Source organism: Denticeps clupeoides, chromosome 1, assembly GCF_900700375.1.
Source record: "Denticeps clupeoides chromosome 1, fDenClu1.1, whole genome shotgun sequence".
Lineage (NCBI taxonomy): Eukaryota > Metazoa > Chordata > Actinopteri > Clupeiformes > Denticipitidae > Denticeps > Denticeps clupeoides.
Window position 1 is genome coordinate 28,718,973 of NC_041707.1, and position 24,057 is coordinate 28,743,029.

The window sequence follows — 24,057 nt, forward strand, 5'->3', positions numbered from 1 at the left end:
TCAATCATTTTATGGTTCATTCACACCTGTTTCACTCTGTTTGTCAGTCACAGGAGTGTAATTATTGTGAATGGAAGGTGGAGGAAATGTTTGGAACACAACTCATTTGATGCATGTACATACATTCTTTATTGCCATGGCATTATTCTAAGATGTTCAGATGACAGTCCACTTCAAGAGTGTTTTGTGTTATGGATGTGCCTGGCCGACAGATATCACTGGTCACGTTAAAGCTCATTAAAACACTTAAGTCTGAATATTTGTTCACTACAGCAGGACTTAATTAATTAAAGTCCAGCAGTTGATTTACATTTCAACCCATGCTTTAAGTGGGTTTCATATGAAGATTATATTCAGATTTGTTTAAATGAATGCTCCCTTGAGTCAACATTTACTGCACCACTTTTATATGCTTATAAATAATTACGTGAGATGAGAAATTGTCAATGTTATATGATGCTGGTGTAAAGAGTACTGACCACTAGGTGGCAGCATTTCCAAAAATGCGATGAGAAAGCGTTCATGTCCTCTGATTCAGAGTGATGTCTGTCAATTGTACCATATATATAGAACGATCCTTAGCCAATGGTTATGTGTCATAATCCTCCACGTTTTCTTTCCAGGGGAGGCATATAGTAGGTCTTGAAAGCTGAGCGATGTTTTTCATCTCTAGGCTGTTAGGGTAAAACAAACATGTCAGAGGTTAAAGAAAGTGAAGTGAAAGTTTGTCATTGTGATACACAGCACAGCACACGGTACACACAAGGAAATATGTCCTCTGCTTTTAACCCATCACCCTTAGTGAGCAGTGGGCAGCCATGACAGGCACCCAGGGAGCAGTGTGTGGGGATGTTGCTTTGCTCAGTGGCACCTTGACGGATTGGAATTTGAACCGGCAACCTTCTGATTATGGGGCCGCTTCCTTAACTGCTAGGCCACCACTGCTCCATTATATACATTAAACTTCAAGCATGTGTTGCTTATCCTATATTTCAAAGCACATAGTAATTACATTATTACCTCCTGAATAACGTTATTATTATATTGCTGTTATGTCATCAAATAATGTATGTTAATAGATCTTTACCACTCACTTTTATTTGGTCATGAGTAAAAAGATGTCAGGGATTGGACATTTAAATGAGTGAGAACATAACCTCTAAAGCAGAACATGTTTAAAAGGGTGAACCTTTGCCAAGCGTGAATGGCACTTTTTGGAGGTGATGGCAGGCAGGGACCCTCTGTGGGTGATGGTCAGAGGTGGCACGCTGGACAGTGGGTGAGTTATTTTGGGTGTGGGAATGACCATGTTCAACTTTGGAAGCTCCACTGAATATCGCTGTGCGTTGCTTCGTATTGGCAGATCAGATACATGCTTCAAGTGGTGCTATATAGGGAATTCAATGAGAACAAAACTTTAGCTTAAAAAAAATGCATGAATATATCTTAAAATATTTATCTTATTTGTTCTCTCAAGGTTTTTATTTTATTACAGTATATATTTTGATTTTGTGGCGAGATTAGATGATAACTGCATGGTGTATAAATGTCACCTGTCTTCTGCTCTGTCGGGCAATGCGCCAGAGTTGATCCACTGATGTGGGTGTGGTGCTGGTCTCCCCACCCTCCACTGTCCCAATGGCCCTACGCAGACTAACAACTCGCTTCTCTGCCAAACTAAATTTGAAACATAATACACAGTATACAGCATTTCAGTGATATCTGAATGGCTGGTAAGTGTAAATGTTTGAAAGGTTTTGGACAAAATTATTAGCCCCCCCAGGAATTATGGAACATTCCCCAAAACGTCTTCCCAATGTTTGAAGCATTGATAAAACTTGATATAATCAAACGTTCACATGTGCTATTTAGTAGCTTTATGTAGATTTTGTAATATAAATACATTGCTTGCTTTATATCAAATATAGTAAAAAAAAAATTGGCTGGTCAAAAATATTGACTGTAACTGTTTTCTTTCAAAACACACATACAGTAATTAACCAATCAGCTTTGAAACATTCAGTCAATTGTCTTCCTAACAACATTCAGTCAGCATAAAAAGACTCCAAGGACCCATGAGAGGGACTACTGTTACTCACCATGCCTCAGATTAAAAAAATCAGTCTGGAGTTAAGAAAGATAGTAGAGGCTCATGCTAAGGGTGAAGGCTGCACTGCCATCTCCAATCCATTCGCAGTGTCTAAAACTGCTGTATTTTGCACAATTGGCCAGTACATATTCTGTAAGAAACAAACCTGGCCATGGTCGTAAGCACAAAACATCCTCTGGAGAAGAAAATAGTCAGGTTTTTCAGTAAGGAGCCCCGGACATCTTCTCGAGTCAGTGTTTCAAGGAACACAGTTGTGAGGGCACTTCATTATGGTGGCCTTCAGGGCCATCATCCCAAAGCAATCCCCTTTTACTCAAAGAGTGGCACATCAGTGGCACATCAGAGCTCAACTGAGGTTTGCACATGAATATTTGAAAGGTTAAGTTTAAGTTTTCAATAAGTTTTTTTCAAAGTCTCTGATGAGACTAAACTGGAACTGTTCAGGCAAATAAATGTTGCTAAGGTTTGGCAAAGAAAGGGAGAGGCCTTCAACCCTAGGGATACAGTTCCCACAGTTAAACATGGTGGTTACATCATGCATTGGGGCTTCTTTGCAGCCTCAAGCACAGGGAGCCTTGTTCAGGTGCAAAATAATTATGTTGACTATGCAGAATATGCAAAAACCTGCTCGTTGTCTATGCTTAGGTTGTCACTGCGTCTTCCATCAAGACAATGATCCAAAGCATACATCAAAATGAATCCAACAGTTCCTCAAGGATACCAAAGCAAGTGTCTTGGAGTGTCCTTCACAGAGCCCAGGCCTCAATCCTATTGAGATTCTGTAGCGGGTGCTCAAAGTGAATGTCTATGCTTGGAAACCATACAATTTGGATCAGCTGCCAACCTACTAGAGAACTACTCTAAGAGATTGGTATCAGTTGTGGCTCAGAAATGGTACACTATTGACAATTAATGTCTGGGGGCTAATAAATGTGGATGTCTCATTGTTTCAACTCTGTGTATCAATAAAATATCCAGATTAAACCTAGTGGACATTGTTATTATGTTTCCAAAATAATAAACACTTGTTGTTATTGGTCATTTTCATAAAGAAATCAATTTCATTAAGGGGGCTAATAATTTGGGCTTCAACTGTATATGGGTGTAGGTATATTATTCTGTTTTAAATATACAGTGTGCATGAGAGAATACCGCAGATCTTTGAAGCAGGCATGCTGCAGTGCTGCTCGTGCACTGATGCGTTCCTCTGGGTCATAGGTCAGCATCTGCTGCAGCAGGGCCAGACTGATGGTGGAGCATTGTGGGACCAGTTGAGCTAAACCACTTCCCTTACAGGGCTGGAAGTCAAAGCGCATTGCACGTGACCTAGACAGCAGAGAATTGGGCTTCCAGTGTCAGATTCACACATTTCAAAGGACATGACAGCTGTGTAGAACAATGCTTACTGTTTGAACTTCTGAAGTAAACTGTTGTCTGGTGTTCCCAAAACTTCATGGATCTTGGCCACCTGATCTAGCTCATTTGTTCCAGGAAATAATGGGTTGAGGCTGGAAAACAAGAATAAAAAATAAATTGCATTTCTACAAGAATTTATTAACACTGATCTGCAGTGGTAAAGGTTTATTGGGTAACACACTTGCCTTTGAACAAAGAAACAGGTTCAAACTACACTTACCACCATTGTGTGCCAGATACTTGCTCCAAGGGGACTGCATTAGTCCCGCTCATTGTGCATCATCACAGACACAAACATCTCTGCTATCTAGCCTTTCTTTTTAAATAATATTTTTATTTTTCTTATTAAACTTACTACAATCATGACAGGCAAGACCATGGGTGTTGATGCGTGTTGTTCTAAAATGCTTTAAAAACAAGGGAGGGGTATGCAGCTGACAACCCTCTGTCAAACAGCATTTGGTGTCATGTAATAAAAATAATTGCAACTCAACCTCCCTGACCACTAAAGAGGTCCCTAGTTCACCAGTGTACCAAAGGTCCCCATGGCAGGACCAAACCACAACCCCGGCGACACACCAATCAGTACCCAAACCCCCAGAGATTTTTTGATTTTTTTTTTATTACTTTCTTCAAAGTCAAGAGTTTACATACACTAAGGTTACTATGACTTTAAACTATTTGGGAAAGCCCAAATTATAATGTCATGGCTTTGGAAGTGTTTGATAGGTCAACTGACACTATTTGAGTTGATTGGAGTCACACCTCAACACACTGCTTCTTTTTGTGACACCATGGGAAAAGTCTAAAGAAATCAGCCAAGACATCAGGAAGAGAATTTTGGACCTCCACAAGACTGGTTAATCCTTGAGAGCAATATCCAGATACCTGGAGGTGCCACGTTCATCTGTTAAAACAATTATACGCAAGTATAAACAACATGGGAATGTCCAGACATCATACCACTCAGGAAGGAGACTGCTCCTGAGTCCAAGATATGAACGTGTTCTGGTGCAAAATGTGCAGATCAATCCCAGAACAAAAGCAAAAGATCTTGTGAAGATGCTGGCTAAAGCTGGTAAGGGTGTATCAGTGAAACGAGTCTTGTACCGACATGCACTGAAAAGCTACTCAGCGAGGAAAGGCCATAGGCCATAAAGCCATAAAGCGACAAAAAAAGACAGATTACACAGATTACACACAGGGACAAAGACCCTAATTTCTGAAGATATGTCCTGTGGTCTGACAAAAAAAATTGAACTGTTTGGCCATATTTGGAGGAAAAAGGTAGAAGCCTGAGAACACCATCCCAACTGTGAAGTATGGAGGTGGCAGGATCATGTTTTGGGGGTGTTTTGCTGCATGAGGGACTGGTGCACTTCACAGAATAGATGGCATCATGAAGAAATAACAGTATGTTGAAATATTGAAAGAGCATCTCAAGACATCAGCCAGGAAGTTAAAGTTTGGCCGCAAATGAGCCTTCCAAATGGACAATGACTCTAAGCATACTGCAAAATTGGTTACAAAGTGGCTTAAGGACAACAAAGTCAATGTTTCGGAGTGGCCATATCAAAACACTGATCTCAATCCCATTAAAAAATTGTGGTCAGAGCTGAAAAGATGCGTAAGAGCAAGGCAGTCTACAAATCTGATTCAATTACACCAGTTCTGTCAGGAGGACAGTTGTGAGGAGCTTGTGTGAGGATACCCAAAGCATTTGCGTCAAGTCATTCAGTTTAAAGGCAATTATACGAAATACTAAGCAAATGTACGCAAATCTCTAAAAAAATCTCTCACACATTATTTGGACATTTAGCAAATAGAAATTATTTCAGGAATCTGAACGAGCCTAAAACTGAAAGGGTTTTGTATGATTTTAAAAAAGTTGTCTTTTTATACAATGTACGTAAACTTTTGCTTTCAACTGTATATGCTTTATGTTTGGCAGGCAGATGCTGCCAGTAGATATGACAAAAGTATCAACAATAAATACATGACACTGTTTCACGCAGTCACATGACCACGCGGCAGAGCGGCTGTAGCACAAAACACAGACATGGAATGAAGTGCTAAAACCAAAGGTTACAGACAGAATACAGTCTTTCATATAGACCCTTTTTGCATTTGTAAACATTTTGTTAAATGGTTTATAAATGTTCAGTAGAGAAAGGAATTAGCGTTATCATTTAGCTGTTTTATCTAATATATCAATGCTAACACATATAATTAGTATATATAAGATAGTTTGTATGCTCAGATTTAGTCCATGAATTACTACAACTATAATAAGTTATTCATATTATTATTAGGATGTAATGTGTAGGCTGTAGGATGTAATTATTAGGAAATACCAGAATTAGCACATTTATATTTTTTTATGTCTGAATACATTGTTTCTAAAAAAATTATGAATACTACAGACAAACAGTTACTCAGTACTTGAGTAGTTTCATCACTAGATTACTAAAAGATTTCTTTTACTTTAGTAATTTTTTGGATGACTACTTCTTACTTGTACTTGAGTATCATTATTTGGAGTAATGCTACTCATACTTAAGTAAAATTTTTGGCTGCTCTACCCACTTCTGTTTGTGACTTCACAAAATCCTTGCTTTTCAATATGCAATTGAACAACTGAATATGTTCATGTTTATTCAGCATTGTTAAATTCTTAACACTAGAGGTGGACAGTAACAAAGTAGATTTACTATGCTTTTTGATTATCAGTACTTCACTTGAGTTGTATATTTTTATGACTTTAGCAAGACAACCTGATAATCTCAAAGAAGACACATCCAGCGCTCCAGATATCCATTTTCAGGGAGTAATAACCATCTGTGAGCAGGCACTCTGGGGCTCGGTACCAGCGGGTGGAGATGTACTCTGTGTGGGGGGGTTTTGAGTACACGCTCCTGCAGGATCCAAAGTCTGCCAGCTTCAGCACATCACGCTACAGAGAGAACCACAATCTGAATTTAATTGTGTGTATTCAGAAAAATTTTAATTATTATTGCACTACATCATACAGTACTTTCTTAATAAGGTATGCTTTATATGTGGCTTACTCTGATCAAAATATTCTCTGGCTTCACATCTCGGTGGAAGATCCCATTGCTTCAATAAAAAATTCACAGCACACATGATTGTCATGTTGTATTTTAAGAGTAAATCTCAACTGTTAATTTTAGAGGAACAAAACGTGATTATTCTATATAAGAAAATGGCTATTTGTTAATGAAACAAAAAGCTAATCACACTTCATGCCATATTATGATTTCACAATGAAGTGTGTCCTCAGAATTTAACCCATCACCTTAGTGAGCAGTGGACAGCCATGACAGGGACCAGTGTATGAGAACCTTGGTTGGGATTTGAACCTGCAACCTTACGATAAGGGTCCACTTCCTGAGCCACTAGGCCACTGCCCCAAATGAAAAGTGATCCATATGGAGGTTAAACCCACGACCTTGGCATTATTAGCACCATGCAGTTATGAAGTGATGTAGCCGTTATATATATGGAATCTTGTAAATTGTGGATCTATCTATCCATCAATCAGATATTAAATTAGCTGGCAACTAATCTGCCAGTCGTTTACAGTTCAATCAGTCGATCAGTTGTAGCACAAATATGAGAGGGTTTATTTAATCATAGTAAATTAACAATACAAATCAGGGTGTCCACATACCATTATACATTAAAATATCACTGAATATAGTTTACCTATGCATGTGATCCAAGGACTTGCATAGCTGATACATGTAATTCCTGACTTTGCTTTCTGGTAATGGACGCTGTCTCCCTGCAGAAAGAAACAGTTTTTGTTTCCACCAACAATAGGTATTACTCAACAATAGGTATTACTTATTAAGAAAATAATATAATGCTGATTACTTCCTATCAGTGTTCAATACCCAAATTTATACACAGTATACACACTTTTAATAAGCAACGTTATTTCCTGTTGAATACTGTATTTATTTTAATATACAACTCACCACCACACCCCAACTTATGTGATGTGATTGTGTTACTCTACTACCAGAATGAACATGGGCTGTTTTAAAATGAACCACAAATTACAATTGTATTATAATGAAAATATAAATATAATTATAATAACATAAGATCTCGATTCACAGAATTCCATGTAAACAATGATACCTCGGATAAGCTCATATATGTTCATTTCCATGAGCTCACATATAAGGGAGAGGGTCCCAGTCTCTTGGTCACTATGACATAAATACAACATGAAATGCAATATGGACTTAACAAACAATAAAAATCATCCGGTTATTTGTTACAAGAAATGCGAATTAGTTGAATGCACTCACAATATCAACTCATGAAGTTGGAGGATATTTGGATGTGGGCTCAACCTCTTCATAGCCTGGACTTCCCGAAGGTTGTGAGCCTGTTCGAGGCTGAGAGACAGACATTTTACACAAGCTGCATCAAAGTGTCTAGTCAAGAAAGAACACCCTTAACAACTACATTTCCCTGCCTCATCCTGTATCTTGCTAGCATTTTAACCACACTGTTGCAGCATGATTTATTCAGTCCACTCAAAAACAATAAATAAGATGAAACTAAGCAGAGAATGGCAGCAACATATTTTAAGTCTCAACCATCAGCAAAGATCCAGTTACGTGTAAAAGTCAGACAGTGCACCAGGTCATTATCAGGGCATGATGTCACTGGGTGATACAGGTTTGAGAGGTGTCCGCTATCCGCTTTCAGCTTAGAGAGAGAGAGAGAGAGAGAGAGCACCGCTGTTGCCAAGTCTGTCAGAGTTTAAATTGCTTACATATTGCCAAGAAAAGTCAGATGAATTTATTAATGAATGTGTAATTGTTATAATACTAAATACAAAGTATACAAGTCAAACAAATACAAATACAAACATATACATGCAGTGGACATATTTTTCCAGACACTTGAAAGACACGTCCCATTTCGAGCAAAAAGTCGCTTATTTTCTATATTTTTGCAAACATGGCTTCGTTCCTCTCGCGAGATCTGGCAACAACTGATGCGCTCTGCTGGAGAAACCTACACCCGGCCTACCGAAGAAATGCAGCTACCTGTCAATGGATTGTTTCATCGTTTTACAGGCATAGAATTTTCCATCCTTGAGGTGTATTGTCTTTACCACTTCGGAGAAAGTCCCTTCTCCAATTTTCTTGATGATTTTGTAATCTAAACAATAAAAAAAATTCAGTGTCATTCAACAAAAATCAAATACCAAATTCAGCAATGAAAGAATTGCCTCGCTTGTTAGACTTTAGGAATACATTCATATATATTAATAGCTTTTACCAATAATCACAATAAGCAAGAATGTGTATAGCCTCGTGAACAATGGCGAACCGTATTACAGGACAAAATGGTCGAAGCAGGAATAGTAGCACAAACAAAAACAAAACGACGCCATTTCGCGTTTCATTACGCCTCTGTCTGTCGTTTCATGAACTTACTATGCATTCCTCTGAACTCTGACCGTACAGAGAAAAACGAAGACATCGGTTTCCTATCGCCATGTCTGAGGGCTAGAATCTGATCTAGGATCTGACTCTTGCCTTTCGGGCCCTTTCAGCCACTCATATGAGTTCAAAGACACAACCTGATCTCAGATCTGTGATCTCCGGTCAGGTCTCCCTGGTAACCGGGCACGCCTGGGCTCTGACCCAACCAGAAACTTTGGCACGCGGTACGCAGCGGGGCTTATATTGTGTCCGATGCTTTAAAGAATCATCAGCTTATCCAGTGGATAAAACGGCTAATAGTGACAAATATACGTTGATTAAAAAAATGTTGGACTTTAAAGACACTGTGTCACAATTATTAAAAATTATTAAAATTATAAAAAAAACAACGCAGGACGAAATAGTTGAGGCGAATGATTATATATTAAATGAAGACGGTAGTCTATGAAATGCTGGCGTCTGGGCGTTATTGCGGATAAAATTCTATAAACAAAGTAAAATCTTACCTCTTTTAGTAAGGCAATTGCTGAGCGTAAACTCAGATCTGCGCCCTTCCTTCTTATTTTCGACGTCCATGAATGGTAGATATTTCAGACCAATTTCGTTTAAGCAATGTCATAATAACACATTTCCACATTTACATTTACATTGTTCAGTTTTAATCCTCATTTACGGATGTCCAAACCCGTTTCCACAATCCATATCGACGACCACAGAATATCCAGACAGACAGTAGCAAATATCTCCCTCAACAGCTTAGCAGCTCGCTGTAATATTCGTATAAGAATAAACAGATAATGTCTACACTCGAACGGCTCACCAGCAGCGACAACAACAAACGTGTGCCTCCGTTTCCTGTTCCCAGAAAAAATATTATTTTCTAATTAAGTTGTTTAGTGTAATACAAAATAAACCAAAAGGCAGCTCGTTTATTTACTTTTAAAGTAATGTTCCTTTTATTACATTATATTTCTTTTAAATGCTCAAGTAAACAACTTACTGCTGGAAACAATGTAATGACAATTTTTACGAAAATGGATTAAAAACCTCCAAACACGTTTCATACAAGTATCTGGCAACACAATTTTAATCTAACAGGCTTCCGTAGACGTTTCGCGCATGCGCGGAACTGTTTCCCAGTACGCCAGGAGTGAGGAGTCGATCCATGCCGACCAAAACGACAGAATGAAGACGAGATTCAATACCTTGGACATCAGGGCGGTCGTCGCCGAAATTAAGTCCAAGTAAGCATACAATTACTGTTTTTTTTCCCTGTGGAGTAAACAGGAACCTGCACAGTGGACCTTAAAGAAAGAGTTTTTGAGCAAGTATAAGAAACATGAAATTATGCAATCAAAACTGTCAATTCCAGGTCTGCAGTAGTATTTTAGGTGAAACTGGAGATGAATTGACGTCTAATCAGGAAATGGGCACTCTGTGCACATGACTAAATAATATTGTGGTTTGAATGAGATATAAATTAAAACACGGTTATGAAGTCTATGGCTGATGAGTTGAGTGGCTGTTATACATTTCTAGGTTTTCGTGAGGTGGTTTGCACACCATTATATAATGTCAAATCTGATTACTGATAGTTTTCTGCTTTAATTTTACAGCTATATTGGAATGAGAGTAGATAATGTCTATGACATTGACAGCAAAACCTATCTCATCCGTCTGCAAAAGTAAGTACTCTATTCTGAAGTCCTGGCATCTCATTAATATAACAGACTACAAAGGCTTGTCACATCTGCGACACTTTTTGGGAGCCTGTCATGATCATTTTTGTGCTTGATTTCAGGCCTGAAACTAAAGTGGTTTTACTGGTCGAATCGGGAATCAGAATCCATTCAACTGAATTTGAGTGGCCTAAAAATCTCATGCCCTCCGGCTTTGCTATGAAAGTAAGAATGGCAACATTTTTGGAATGTTTTAGGATGAAACCTTTTAGGGTTATCACATTTCTTTCTATTTACGTGGGCTGTAGTGCCGAAAACATCTGAAGTCCAGGAGACTGGTGTCTGTCACACAGCTTGGTGTGGACAGGATTGTGGACATGCAATTTGGATCTGATGAGGCTGCATACCATCTTATCATTGAACTATATGACAGGGTAAGACATTTTTCTTTACATACTGGCTTGGAACTATTAGTATTGTATTGTCTTTACAAAGTTGTGTCATAGCACACGTGTGTCTGGCATTTGCAGGGTAACATCATCCTGGCTGATTTCGAGTACACAATTCTGAACCTGCTTCGATTCCGTACTGCTGAGGCAGAGGATGTGAAGATTGCTGTGAGGGAGAGGTACCCAGTGGAGAACGCACGAGCACCAGAGCCCCTCATTAGCCTTGAGAGGTTAGTGCCTTTAAACCTAGAATCAGAATACACCCTTTTTTTATTAATCTGATATTCTTAAAAGAAAATTCAAATAACTTCTTATATTGTATGAAAGGATTGAGTAAGAGGCTATATACAGTTATAATTTGCAAGAGCACTAGGTAGAAGAGGTTATTATGTATTTTTACCGTGACCTCACTGCATGTCTCTCCCTCAGACTGACAGAAATCCTGACCGCTGCTCCAAATGGAGAACAAGTCAAAAGGGTCCTGAACCCTCACCTGGGTAAGTTTTATTCTTGGTACTCACACTGACTCTACGCTTTTGAATAATTTCTGTGTGTTTGTGATTCAAATATCTCTTTCGACAGTCTACGGATCCACGCTTATTGAGCACTGTCTGATAGAAGTTGGGCTGTCAGGCCTTATGAAGATCAGTGGTCAGTTTGATGTCACCCAAGGTAAGGGATTTTCTGTTTTGATTTAAATCCAAAGTTTCCCTATATTATTGTTAACCTTGGTTCTCAAACTGGTACACTCCCTCTAGTGTGTATTTAAATGCAGGTTGTGTCCCGTTTAGGGCTAGTGAATGAACAACGAAGGAAGGGGTATACAGTGGTGTGAAAAAGTGTTTGCCCATTCTCTTATTTCTTACTTTTTTCCATGTTAGTCACATTTAAATGTTTCAGATCATCAAAAAATAATAAACATTAGTCAAAGACAACACAAGTAAACACCAAATGTGTTATTTTATTATTAGGAGAGAAAAAAAATCAAACCTACATGGCCCTGTGTGACAAAATGATTGCTCCCCGTTAAAACATAACTTAAAAGTCCCCTATTAGGAAAATTTCAATTTGTGAGATTATTTAACATTAATACTAGTTCCCCTAGCCTGTCTATGGTCCTGCAGTGGCTAGAAATTGCAATAGGTGTAAATTTTCCTTCATGGCTTGCAGTTGCTCAGTGATTAGATGTGGAAATGTGACCAAATGTTTTTTTTTTGGTTCCGTCACGCGAGACACTAGATAGTTTTATTTTTCAGAAAAAGCGTAGACACAACTTTTTGGTTGTGCTTAACATTGTGGTTGGTGCATGGTGTTGTTGACGTAATTTCTGTGAATGCCCACTCACTTCTATAGCCCGCAACTCATCTAAGAGGTCACAAACAATATCCATAATAACATCCAAACTTCAGGCCTCACTTGCATTAGTTAAGTTCAGTGTTCATGACTCTATCATAAGAAAAATACTGGACAAAAATGGCCTGTATGGTGAGTGCCATGGCACAAACCACTGCTGAGCAAAAATAACATTAAGGCTCTGATTGGCTGAAGAAATGTAGAATGAAGATTTTTAATTCTTTTTTGTGTTTACTTGTTTTGTCTTTGACTAAGATTTTAATTTGTGTGATTATCTGAAATATTTAAATGTGAAGAAATCAGAGAGAGTGGCAACATTTTTTCACACACATGTAGGTGGCTGGGAATCACACAAAACAAACCAAAGTGCAATAGTACTGCGATTTTTTTTTTTTTTACAGTGTAAAGAAGATGAGTCAAACAACCAAACCCAAACAGTGCTACATATAACACAATAGAAGAAAACATACAAATAACACAAATCACTACAGACCTTGAATATCCCCAAAGGTTAATATCCTCATTTGTATTTGACTGTCATAAATGTATCGTTCCTGTATAAATTATTTTGATAGGCCTGTGAAACTTGACTTGAAATATTTTCAGAGGTCACATTCATCCTAAAAACTTTGAGAACCACCGGTCTGCTGCCCTTTTAAATGAGACAGCATCACAACTTTAAGGTCTTTGTCATGCAACATTGATACCGTGCAGCCAGTGACCAGACTGTTTTCTTGTCTAGATGCGGCCAAAATTTTGGAGTCTTTCAAACTGGCTGAGGAATTCATGGAGAAAACTGCTAACTTTAAAGGAAAGGTTAGATGCACTAATGAGCAAACACAGGCATTTTGTCTAATAGAAATGTGGTTGTTGTTCAGATAGTTATGTAACTATTTATTTCAGGGCTACATTATTCAGAAATGTGAAAAGAAACCAAGTTTGGGTACAGACAGCCCACATGAAGAGCTGCTGACGTATGGTTCCTTACATATTTTATATCATGAATATTGAACTGAGATTTTTTTTTATTGCTTCAAACTGTTTTTATTGTTGGTTTGGAGCTTAATTGAGTCTTGCTAACGAGCAGTTAGATCTAATTGTGATTTTATTTTTCTTCAGCTTTGAGGAATTTCATCCATTCTTGTTTGCCAGAATTCAAAGAGTCCATATGTGGAGTTAGAATCTTTTGATAAGGTAGATTCTCACTATACTATGAACGAAAAAAAATAGCTCTACTGTGAATGGGAAAAAAAAACTTCATTAAATTGTTGGCTACATTTTTAGGCAGTTGATGAGTTCTTCTCAAAGATGGAGAGTCAGAGGATTGATGTGAAAGCTCTGCAGCAGGAGAAACAGGCTCTCAAAAAACTTGACAATGTCAGAAAGGACCACGAGCAGCGACTAGAGGCCTTGCACCAGGCTCAGGTAAAATCTGGCTGTGGTGCTTTAGCAGATTGTGAAGTTACATTTTTGGATTTCTCTCAACGCTGAGTAAAGCAATAAATTATACTGCATTAACTAAGGTCTTGTGTGTGTGTGTGTGTGTGTGTGTGTGTGTGTGTGTGCGCGTGCACACTTTAGGAATTGGACTGCTTGAAAGGTGAGCTGGTCGAGATGAACCTGCCCATCGTAGAGCGAGCCCTTCAGGTGGTACAGAGTGCCCTGGCCAATCAAGTGGACTGGATGGAAATTGGACAGATTGTCAAGGAGGCCCAAGCAGCTGGAGACCCAGTGGCCTGTGCTATTAAAGACTTGAAACTGAAGACCAACCACATCACCATGCTGCTCAGGTAATTATTAAAACCCTTCATTCCCAAATAAGTATTGACTGTATAAATTAGATTTTCCTTTTTATTGTGAAATCAATTTTCCCTGAACGCTGATTTTAGTTGTTATTATTGGATAGTGGATGTCATGAGGTATCAGCCAGGTATCAGTCAGTATACACCACCATATTTCTAACTGAAACCCCTGATTCATTTTCGTTTTGCACAGAAACCCCTATATCAGTCCTGAGGATGATGAGATGGATGGAGATATGGAGGAAGATGAGTCAGTCATAGGATCAGTACAGAGTCAAAAGGGGAAGAAAAACAAGAAAAAAGACAAGCAGCAGAAAGGAAAATTGCAGAAGAACAAACCTGTACTGGTGGATGTGGACCTAAGCCTGTCTGCATATGCCAATGCAAAGAAGTGAGAAAGCCTAGGCCTATACTTTTGAAAAGTTCAAAACATTAACAATTATAGGATATTATTAAAGCTACACAAACTAAATGCTATGTAATGTTTCCTCAGGTATTATGACCACAAGCGAAGTGCTGCCAAGAAGGAGCAGAAGACCATAGAAGCTTCTCAGAAGGTGAAATATACCAAGGTTAAAGAACACATATGTTACAGTGTTACCCTTTTATTTAGTGAAGTCATTGGCTTTATCGATGTTTCAAGGCTTTCAAGTCTGCTGAGAAAAAAACTAAACAGACTCTCAAAGAAGTCCAGACTGTCACCAGTATTCAAAAAGCCAGAAAAGTCTACTGGTATGGTTTAGTCTTAACTTTTTGCTCTATTTCATAGGCCAAGTCAAGAATCTAAAGATCCTCTACAACTATTTGCTTTGCCAGGTTTGAGAAGTTTCTGTGGTTTATCAGCTCAGAGAACTACCTGATCATTGCTGGACGAGACCAGCAGCAGAACGAGATGATAGTCAAGCGGTACCTGCGTGCTGGTAGGTGAATGATTGCAGTGTTAGGTTGGGACAGCCATCTATCTGAAGCACATTACAGTCTAACCCTTTAAACATTTGTGATTTCAGGGGACATCTACATTCATGCTGATCTCCATGGAGCCACCAGCTGTGTAATCAAGAACCCCACAGGTGAAACCAGAATGCATAAAACAAATTCTTAAATTTAATAGTTTAGGCCACGTGTTCTGAGTTATCTATGGAGAATTGCAATTCCTTTTTGGGCTACCCCTATCCAACAATCCCAGTTCAACCAACAAATTACTTCATAATAAGTTAATTGAGCAGAAAGGCTAAGATGATAATGTATTCTTTTAACTTCTAAATTCTAGTATTAATGTGTTATTTCACTAAATGTAACATGCAGAGAGAATATATTACATTTACATAATATAAACTGTGAAGGCTTCAAGAGACAGAATCTAGTATCAGTAAGGTACTGAGGTGTTTAGTGGGACATACATATTAAAGCCTTTACACTTTTATTCATTCTCTTTTCAAGGTGAATCCATCCCTCCTCGTACACTCACTGAGGCAGGCACTATGGCTGTGTGCTACAGTGCTGCCTGGGATGCCCGGGTCATCACCAGTGCCTGGTGGGTTCACCACCATCAGGTGAGAATTGAACCCATTCGATGGGTTTGAGCAGTATTACTGGGTATAGCGAGATCAATAACAATATTATGAATGGTGATGTCAACAGGCAGGCTTTTACTGGTTCTGTCTCTGTTCAGGTGTCCAAAACAGCTCCTACTGGAGAGTACCTGACCACTGGCAGTTTTATGATAAGAGGTGCATGTCCACGTTTTCCTATAACCTCTATATCAGTGATAAATGTGATCTACCATCTTCATACATATTTTCTTATTTTCCTATGCTTTAGAGGTGTGCATTCTCTCATTTACATAAAACCCGGCTTCAAATTAAAATCTGTTAACTGTTCTCATCTTTTGAGTCTTTTGGGTTTTTTTCCAGGAAAGAAAAACTTTCTTCCTCCATCTTACCTTATAATGGGTTTCAGCTTTCTCTTTAAGGTAAATAACAGAACACTTTATAAATACACTACTCACAATAAGTTAGGCATATTGTTATTTTTTAAATTACACAATAACAGGGATAGCCCCAAATAACAAAAATTAGCATTCAAGCCAAAGTGGTGGAGTTGGTTAAAAATGGTTTATCTGGAAACCCTAGTACCCCTCTCGAGTACCCATCTCATAAATGGGCCTGCAGCTGTATGGCAGTTGCTTAACGATGTCTGAGTGCATAGGTCCTTAGGTACTGGTCATCATTGGGGTATGTCACTTGTGGGATTCCAATCCTGGGTCTGTCATGAACTCTGCCAGTAGTTCTGTGTCTTGATGCAAGTCTGCTGATGACACTTTGAGACACACCATTGTGTTCATGGCTGTTTGAATGATTAACATGGAATCACTTAGCGACAATACCAGCTTTTTCTACCCACAGAATGTTGAAATTTGGTGCCACATTGAGAAAAGTTGTCTCTTGGTATTAGCCCCAATATAAGGCACACCTGTGTCTCACCCCAATACAATTGCCTCCCAAAAATGTCTGAAGTGAAACAAGCACTGTATGTTTGACCTCCACTAAGTCTCTCATATCCCTAACTTATTGTGAGTAGGGTATAGTAAGTTCGAGTAGTATCTGCATAGTAATCCTGTGAGCTGATTTGTCATTATTTTGTGTGTGTGAAGGTCGATGAGCAGTGCGTCTGGAGACATAAAGGTGAGAGGAAGGTAAAGACTGTGGAAGAGGAGGTGGACGATGTGGCCTCTAGCACTGCAGATCTGCTTGAAGAAGGAGAGGAGTTACTTGGTATGATTTATACTTGGTATCAAGCGTACTTTAGATTTGACCTCATCTGTCTCATCCAACACACGTCAGTCAGATTGCATTGTATTTTGACTGAGAATGCTTACAACACACTTGTATAACTAATATCTGATATGATGGAAAGATTCAGGATTATTCTGCTCTCTCTCTCCTCTGGGATTATGTGATCCAGGGGAAGACAGTGGAAATGAGGAAGACCTTCACCAACTAAGAGAGGATGAGAAGAAGACAGAGAAATCAGTGGATGAGGGAATGACAAGTAGCTCAAAAATATCTGAAGATGGTGAGGAGGATGTGGATGGAGAAGAAGAACAGTTACAGACACTAGCTGAGGAACCTGAGGCAGAAACTCTTGAGGGGGAAAAGATGAATGTGGAGGAAGAGGAGGAGGACAACAACATCAGTTTCCCTGACACAACCATCTCACTCACTCACCTACAGCCCAGCAGGTAACATTGCATGCATACCGAACCATTTATCACCTCTGACCCATGAAATTAAATACATTTATTAGTTAATACATTGATTTTCAAGAACTGGGCTAGACACAAAGTGATAGTGGTCAACTTGTTATCCATGGGTCAGAGCATCTTTGTTTTCATTGTCGAAAGGTTTCAGAATATACTTAATAGCTTGGTTCATATGTGGCTGTGTACATGCAGACTCGTTAGAGTGACCATTCTGACCCCTGTTTAATACTGTAAACTTCTAAAATTTCTGACAGTGTATCTCTGTTTGTTCTACAGTGGCTCAGTAAGGTGCCAATGAAACATATGAAACCAAGAAAATCTGAATTTCAGTATCTTTAAGAGACATGTAATTGGAAGCTGGAAGCCAATATACAGGTGCCTCTCTGAAAGTATGGATAGGAGTGGAGTTGCACTAATGAGTAACAGGCTCAAACCACACCGCCATTGTGTCCCTGAGCAAGACACTTAACACTAAGTTGCTCTAGGGGGACTGTCCCTGTAACTACTGATTGTACATTGCTGTGGATAAATACTGTAAATGTAATAGTGTAACAGATGATGTTTTTTGCAGAGGGAACCAATGTCCTGGTTTTAAACAGGGTATCTCTAACCAGGTAAAGTTACTACTAATAAAAGTTTACTTGGTTGTAATTCTTATAAACAGTTTGTTACAAATGTTTGTCTATAGGTTGATGTGGATATGCAGGGGAGAAAGCACATGACTGCGAAACAGAGGCGGTAAGAGGATACAGTGAGCTCCAGCTGTAACATTGTTCTTAAATGTAAGTTGTTTGCAGTGCAAGCGTTTTATTTTACAGGGAGATGAAGAAGAAACAGAAGCAAGATTGTTCTGAAGACCCAGAATCAACAGAAACCAGAAAAGAGGCACAAAGCACCCAGAGCACAGGATCTACCCAGCAACCTCTGAAGAGGGGTCAGAAGGTCAGTCAGCACTTGAACATTACAACACCACTGAATCGAGCTACTGACATATTCATTACATAAATGCAATTCTATAAATGGAATATGACAGAAGTTCATGTTGTACATGTTCAACTAACATTGTGCTTGGTTTGGTATTGTCCAGAACAAGCTAAAGAAGATGAAGGATAAATACAAAGACCAGGATGAGGAGGACCGGGAACTGATGATGAAGCTGCTGGGGGTGAGGGGCTTTAAATACAAAGATTGATTCAAAGGGTGTAAAATGTGACTTGTGAATAAACTCGACATTGGAAGTTCACAACTTAAAAATAAATAATAATTGGAATAAAAATGTAAAAATGCAACTGAAATAATAAACAAGTGCATATTTAATATATTTTTTAGTCTTCTGGGTGTAATAAAGAAGAAAAAGGCAAGAAAGGAAAGAAGGGGAAAGAGGAGCTGGTGAAGAAGCCGCCTCAGAAAGTTCAGCAGAAACCTAGGCAAGCAGGAGGTGCTGTCAAGGTTCAAGTGCAGCCAATGAGTGATGAGTGTCCAGCGGAGGCAGTTGTGGCTGTTCCAGAACAGGATGACAAGGTATGGGCTGAATTAACATCGGTATGTGAGTTTGTGTCACTTGGTGGGTTTATTCATTATGAAATGTGAAAGATGGCCAAATAAATTCTGTACACTATACTTTATTACAGGAAACAGAAGATTTGGATCAAGATGCTGCTGGAGCTGAAGTAAGATATTTTTACTGATACACTGCACATAAGGGACATCCACTACTTTGCCTTTTCTTGCTTTTGGTAAAAAGAAATAGTAAAAGGATTAATCTTCTTGCCCCTTAGGATGCACAGAATTTGCTGGACTCTTTGACAGGCCAGCCCCACCCTGAGGATGTGATGCTATTTGCTATTCCTGTCTGCGCCCCCTACACTGCCCTCTCCAGCTACAAGTGTGTGCTCAGCATCACGCTCAGAACCACCCCAGTGTGCACTCCTCTTTCAGAGAGCAAAACACACTCTTATTTCTATTTTCTTGTTCTCAAAGGCATAAAGTGAAGTTGACCCCAGGCACACAGAAAAGAGGAAAAGGTAAACCCAGATAAATTTTTCTAAAACTGCCTGGATTTGCAACTCTAAGTGACCTTTGACCTTGAATTTGACACACAGCCGCTCGGACTGCAGTATTCAGCTTCATACGCTCTAAAGAAGTTTCTGCTCGTGAGAAAGACCTCCTGCGTAGCATAAAGGTACAAATGCTCTGGAGTTCTGGAGCTTTATCTTTTCATGCATATTATGGATTTCAGCATGCACCCAGTTACTTAGTTCAATTGTAATTTCTGTGAAACTTTTAAAACCCACGTCCCTGAGGGCTTTGAATAATTTATGAGTGCAAATTTAACTTAGATCTAGCCTAGCCATTATTTACATAAAATAGTTGAAATACACAGAGCTCGCTGTAACTCCAGTAGATAGAATTAAAATACAAGTACTTCCTACTATAATATAAAACGGCATAGATGCTGTGGGAAACCAATTCTGATTTTATTTGTTCCCTCAGGACACAGATCTCTCCAGGAACCTACCAGGCAAAGTAAAGGTTTCCGCACCCAACCTGCTGGCAGTAAAGAGAAAATGAGCAACATGGATAACCTGTGCTCTACACATACTGAACACAAAACTGCCTTACCCTTTTTTCTGCCAGATGAACTATCCTTGATAGCCATAGAACTATAGAGGAACTGATGCTTGGAAAGAAGACTTCAAGTCTTCACAAGGAGAATTCTGATTGGCAGTTTGATCATTTCAATGCCTCGAGTAGATTAAATTAGAAAGTTTATTGATCTGAATTCAAAACAATTTAAAACATTAACAATATAAAAAGAAATTAAGTAAATTTTTAGTGCAAATTAGACAAGACATTTTTTGAAAATGAGTGCTGTACAGCTGCAGTAGCTTAAACATTCTGCATTTTTAATTGAACTGATCATGATGCATTAGGCAAAAAAAGCCAAGAACACAACATTTAGAATATACAACACATACAAAGACCAAAAAAATAAATATTTCACTATGTACACAATAAAACTATGCTTTCCATTTTTCCACTACTTAAATGATCAGAATAATTTTAGTCCAGACCTACAATAATGCCTTATATTCTGATGCGATCTGCTGAGCCATGTTCATTCCAACCTCAGAACAATACAAATGAAAAAACCTGATCTGCCGCAATCACATACTCACTCTCTCACACACAGACAAACACACAGAATTTCAAGAGCCCAGTGTGTTGAAGCTGATGCTCAGACGCTGTTTGAGGCTATTGAGAAGGTGCTTGGGCAGATAGTCCCACATAGCTTCTAGTTGTCCGCGATACTGCAAAGCCACATCCATGCACAACCTGTTAGGAATATTATTGTTAGTATTGTTTTTTTTTTTCCCCAGTCACACATCCAGTCTTCAAAATTGATTACATCACACACACATGAAAATATCTAACACACATATGGCCATGAACAGACCCCCTCACCTGGCAAGGGACTTGGGCTGAGTGTTGAACACCAGTAATTCATTACTGTGAGCCTGTTGGGTCAAAGACAAAAGACCTGCAAGTTAAATTTATTCAGAAAAGTACAGAAACAATAAATAAAAACTTCACAAGCAAGGGTGTTGCGGTTGGTGTGCCTACCGCTCTCTGTTGGGAGAGGAGGTTATTTGCACAGCCCCCAAACACAAAAACCTCACCCTCAGGTCCATAGCACGCTGTATGCCAGAGTCTAAACACACACACGGTCAGTCATTCAATAAGATTTTCATTTATATAAAAATGTATAAATTGGTTTAGACTCCAGTACCGGGGGTTCTCAGCGTGCTTGTGATTAAACAACCTCCACTCATTGGTGCTGATGCAGTACAGCCAGGCATCACCTGTGCACAGTAGCCTCTGGTTTACATGTCATCTGATACATTATTTTTGTTGTGTGCATGGACAGTTGTGTAAGGACACTCACTGAGCGTCTCTCTATAAGTGGTGAAGCCTCCAAACAGGAAGATGTGGTCATGTGATACAGGGATGAAGGAGTGCCAGGAACGACCCACTGGACCGTCCTGAGGGACAGCCCTGCAAGGCAGAGCAGGCAACATGGGGGAATTCATGCATATTACAATAATGTGTGAGATATCTGATTGAGTTCAACAGCTCCCTCAAATGTAAATATGAATATAATCTAGAATCATGTTTACAAATGATGCTCGGCATTTTTTAACTGTATGTGCCATAAAATACAAATAGCGTGGTGAAAAGATCAGGCTGGAAGAACTAATAAACCTGCCCACGTACATTTCTGTCCACTCCCAGCTGTCCATGTTGATGTAGTACAGGTCATTCAAGCGGTAATCCTGTTACAATATAGAAGTGAAAGAAAAAAAAAAGTAAAAGAGTGTAGAAAACATTACTCGCCGCATCTTCATAAATATGAGGGGAAAAAATACCATGAAACGGCCACCAAAAACATAGCCTCGATTTCCCACAGTTGCACAAGCATGTGCAGCTCTTGGGGAAGGCGAGTTTCCCTACAGAGATAAAATGGGGCAAATTATTAACAGCTCTTGAGTGTTTATCATTTTGGAAATTACTTCCACGGCAGAAATACAAAGAGCCCTGCTAGCCTCTAACAGAGCTGCTAACAAACTCCTTATCTACAAAATCATTGTGATGGTACCTTTGTGATGGGCTGATTCCATGACAAAATATCTAGATCTAGGATGTGGATATGGTTGTTCCAGCCCCGCCCTGCATTGTTACCCTAGAACAAAACAACATTAAAAATAATAACCTCTCACCAGTTAACCAATCTGAGTGCTTATCTTGTATTACCATAAATGAATTCTCATCATATTCAAATGTCCCTCGATGACCATCTTGTGCAACATAGCCATAACCTCCAAAATACACCAGTCTGCAGATGCAGAAAGACCCATTTTCAGTGGAGGTCCAGGAGAATTTCTTTTTAAAATCCACCTGAAGAAATCTTTCAATCGTCTCATTTACCGGTTCTTGTAAACCCAGCAGCCAAGTTTGTCTTTGCAGGTAGGAGCCAAGCCTTTGAGGTCTCGCATTTTCTCCCAGCACAGTACAGAGGCTCTTAGAGGTAGACGATAAACCTGACAAAGGCAAGGGCAGATCTCAGACCAGCAGTGCATACAAATTCCTCCAAATCAATATTTTATTTAAAACAGAAACACACAAAGTGTGCTAAATGCCTCCCTCACCAAGTTGGTGTTTCCGTTGGCATGGTGGCCTCCAAACAAGTAGAGGACGCCTTCAACACACATCCCACAGCTACCTGACATGGGGGCTGGCAGATCCCCCTCAGTCTGGTGCTTCTTCCTGAAAATGAAAACACGAAAAATATATCCATATAGTATTAATATTATACACATATGAACAAGATGAAGATTAGTTTACCATCTTCCTGTTTCCATGTTGTAGATCCAAATTTCGTTTCTAGGCAGATACAAGTCAAAGAGGCCTGCTGTCTCAGCATTCTGGAAGGACGACAAAAATTGTGCAAAAAAAACAAAAACAAACTATTGAGTTGCATCTGCGTCTTGGTCATTTGTGCGCCATTTGCATCAAGTTTCCCTGATCTGATTTCCTCACCTTATACCCGCCCCACACATACATGCAGTTTCCATCCACCACCGCGACGTGGCCACTCCTCTCCGCAGGAACGTCCAGCTCCAGCGTCTCAGTGCCCACCTCGTCCTCCGCCCAGTCCAGCCAGTCCCGCTCTTCTTCATCCCGTTCGGAATCATCGTCGTCCTCCTCCCGCCTGCCTACGAGCTCCGCCATGTCCTCCTCCATGTCTGCCTTTACCCAAACAGGGCTGGAGAGGGTGGCAGCAGTCTGCTTCCCAAACTTCACACCAGCTCGTGTTAGGCAAACCACTAAAAAGCACGCGTGGAAAAAAGCAACTATATACATATATGTACATACACACACACACTATTTTAACAAATTAAAGCAAAAGACATGCCTACAAATATTCGGAAGCTAATTGCTCGTGTGTGACTCGTTATGCAAGAACTTTCAGAACAGCTCTTTAGTAGCCCTCATATATATTTCACCAATTTACAAATTATTGTGCAACCAAAATCTCTCGGCCCCTGCGCAGTGGATTAAACCACAGTAAATCCGAGTGGCCACTTTGGCCTTATCGTTCTTACCTTGAGCAGACCAAACAAACGCTGCTGCCGTTGTTGTTACTGATGTCTCCACACGACAGTTCTTCCAGCAGGCAGCCGCGCGCGACGGACTTCAACTGCACTAAATGTTGCCAAGTCAAAAAATAATAAGCTTGCTAAAATAGAAGAATTACACCAATAACCATGCTGTGGCCGTGGAGTTGGTGATTTTCACACTTCCGACCTCGGCCAGCTGCAACAGGCAAAATTCTGAAACGATTTTGACCAGAAGGCCTAACCGGAAGCACCCAATATCAACATGTGTCGGCCATATTGGTAAGGTCAATGTGCTGACGAGATTCTTCCAGAAAT

General features: G+C 39.5%; 3 protein-coding genes across 5 annotated transcripts; 1 reads left to right on the top strand and 2 right to left on the bottom strand.

Annotated features, from left to right (window-relative positions):
• Positions 1-110: 110 nt before the first annotated feature.
• Positions 111-9,869, bottom strand: mok (MOK protein kinase). Of its 3 annotated transcripts, XM_028977918.1 has the most exons (13): positions 9,010-9,035; positions 8,617-8,731; positions 8,182-8,272; positions 7,867-7,956; positions 7,694-7,764; positions 7,253-7,331; positions 6,595-6,643; positions 6,301-6,479; positions 3,517-3,618; positions 3,263-3,436; positions 1,554-1,677; positions 1,190-1,387; positions 111-674 (listed from the first exon to the last, which is right to left on the bottom strand). In XM_028977918.1, the coding sequence occupies exons 4-13, from the start codon at positions 7,917-7,919 to the stop codon at positions 597-599; spliced, it is 1,107 nt and encodes a 368-aa protein (XP_028833751.1). In that variant the 5' UTR covers positions 7,920-7,956; positions 8,182-8,272; positions 8,617-8,731; positions 9,010-9,035; the 3' UTR covers positions 111-596. The 3 variants fall into 3 exon arrangements, with proteins under 3 accessions (XP_028833751.1, XP_028833732.1, XP_028833741.1); XM_028977899.1 differs by lacking the exons at positions 8,182-8,272; positions 9,010-9,035 and adding an exon at positions 9,525-9,869; XM_028977908.1 differs by lacking the exon at positions 8,182-8,272 and having other exon boundaries at positions 9,010-9,150.
• A 283-nt stretch (positions 9,870-10,152) lies between these two features.
• nemf (nuclear export mediator factor) lies at positions 10,153-21,981 on the top strand. Its single transcript, XM_028982181.1, is given in 33 exon segments — positions 10,153-10,262; positions 10,635-10,703; positions 10,820-10,922; positions 11,006-11,131; positions 11,228-11,376; positions 11,576-11,643; positions 11,729-11,818; positions 13,242-13,315; positions 13,403-13,473; positions 13,619-13,644; positions 13,647-13,693; positions 13,784-13,924; positions 14,081-14,289; positions 14,495-14,692; positions 14,795-14,858; positions 14,945-15,033; positions 15,118-15,221; positions 15,309-15,371; positions 15,742-15,854; positions 15,974-16,031; positions 16,215-16,273; positions 16,955-17,075; positions 17,266-17,542; positions 18,135-18,177; positions 18,252-18,301; positions 18,382-18,505; positions 18,651-18,728; positions 18,893-19,084; positions 19,195-19,233; positions 19,342-19,448; positions 19,544-19,587; positions 19,666-19,745; positions 20,057-21,981. Coding segments are annotated over 33 exon segments (3,213 nt in total). The 5' UTR covers positions 10,153-10,203; the 3' UTR covers positions 20,135-21,981.
• Positions 20,315-24,009, bottom strand: klhdc2 (kelch domain containing 2). Its single transcript, XM_028982182.1, has 14 exons — positions 23,728-24,009; positions 23,162-23,448; positions 22,967-23,046; positions 22,771-22,888; positions 22,550-22,662; positions 22,376-22,457; positions 22,221-22,304; positions 21,991-22,071; positions 21,839-21,897; positions 21,510-21,619; positions 21,354-21,426; positions 21,188-21,275; positions 21,029-21,081; positions 20,315-20,899 (listed from the first exon to the last, which is right to left on the bottom strand). Exons 2-14 carry the CDS (start codon positions 23,363-23,365, stop codon positions 20,773-20,775), a joined length of 1,272 nt encoding a protein of 423 aa, XP_028838015.1. The 5' UTR covers positions 23,366-23,448; positions 23,728-24,009; the 3' UTR covers positions 20,315-20,772.
• Between the last annotated feature and the right edge of the window lie 48 nt (positions 24,010-24,057).

Excerpts from the sequence above, each read along its gene's own strand:
- mok (XM_028977899.1), bottom strand. The coding sequence starts at position 9,594 with ATGGACGTCGAAAATAAGAAGGAAGGGCGCAGATCTGAGTTTACGCTC. Across the intron at positions 7,332-7,693 it reads CATATATGAGCTTATCCGAG|GGAGACAGCGTCCATTACCA; the intron begins GTATCATTGTTT and ends TTCTTTCTGCAG. Across the intron at positions 6,644-7,252 it reads TCCTTGGATCACATGCATAG|CAATGGGATCTTCCACCGAG; the intron begins GTAAACTATATT and ends TTTTTATTGAAG.
- klhdc2 (XM_028982182.1), bottom strand. The coding sequence starts at position 23,365 with ATGGAGGAGGACATGGCGGAGCTCGTAGGCAGGCGGGAGGAGGACGAC. Across the intron at positions 22,072-22,220 it reads GGAATCAGCCCATCACAAAG|GGAAACTCGCCTTCCCCAAG; the intron begins GTACCATCACAA and ends TTATCTCTGTAG. Across the intron at positions 20,900-21,028 it reads CAGCCCAAGTCCCTTGCCAG|GTTGTGCATGGATGTGGCTT; the intron begins GTGAGGGGGTCT and ends TATTCCTAACAG.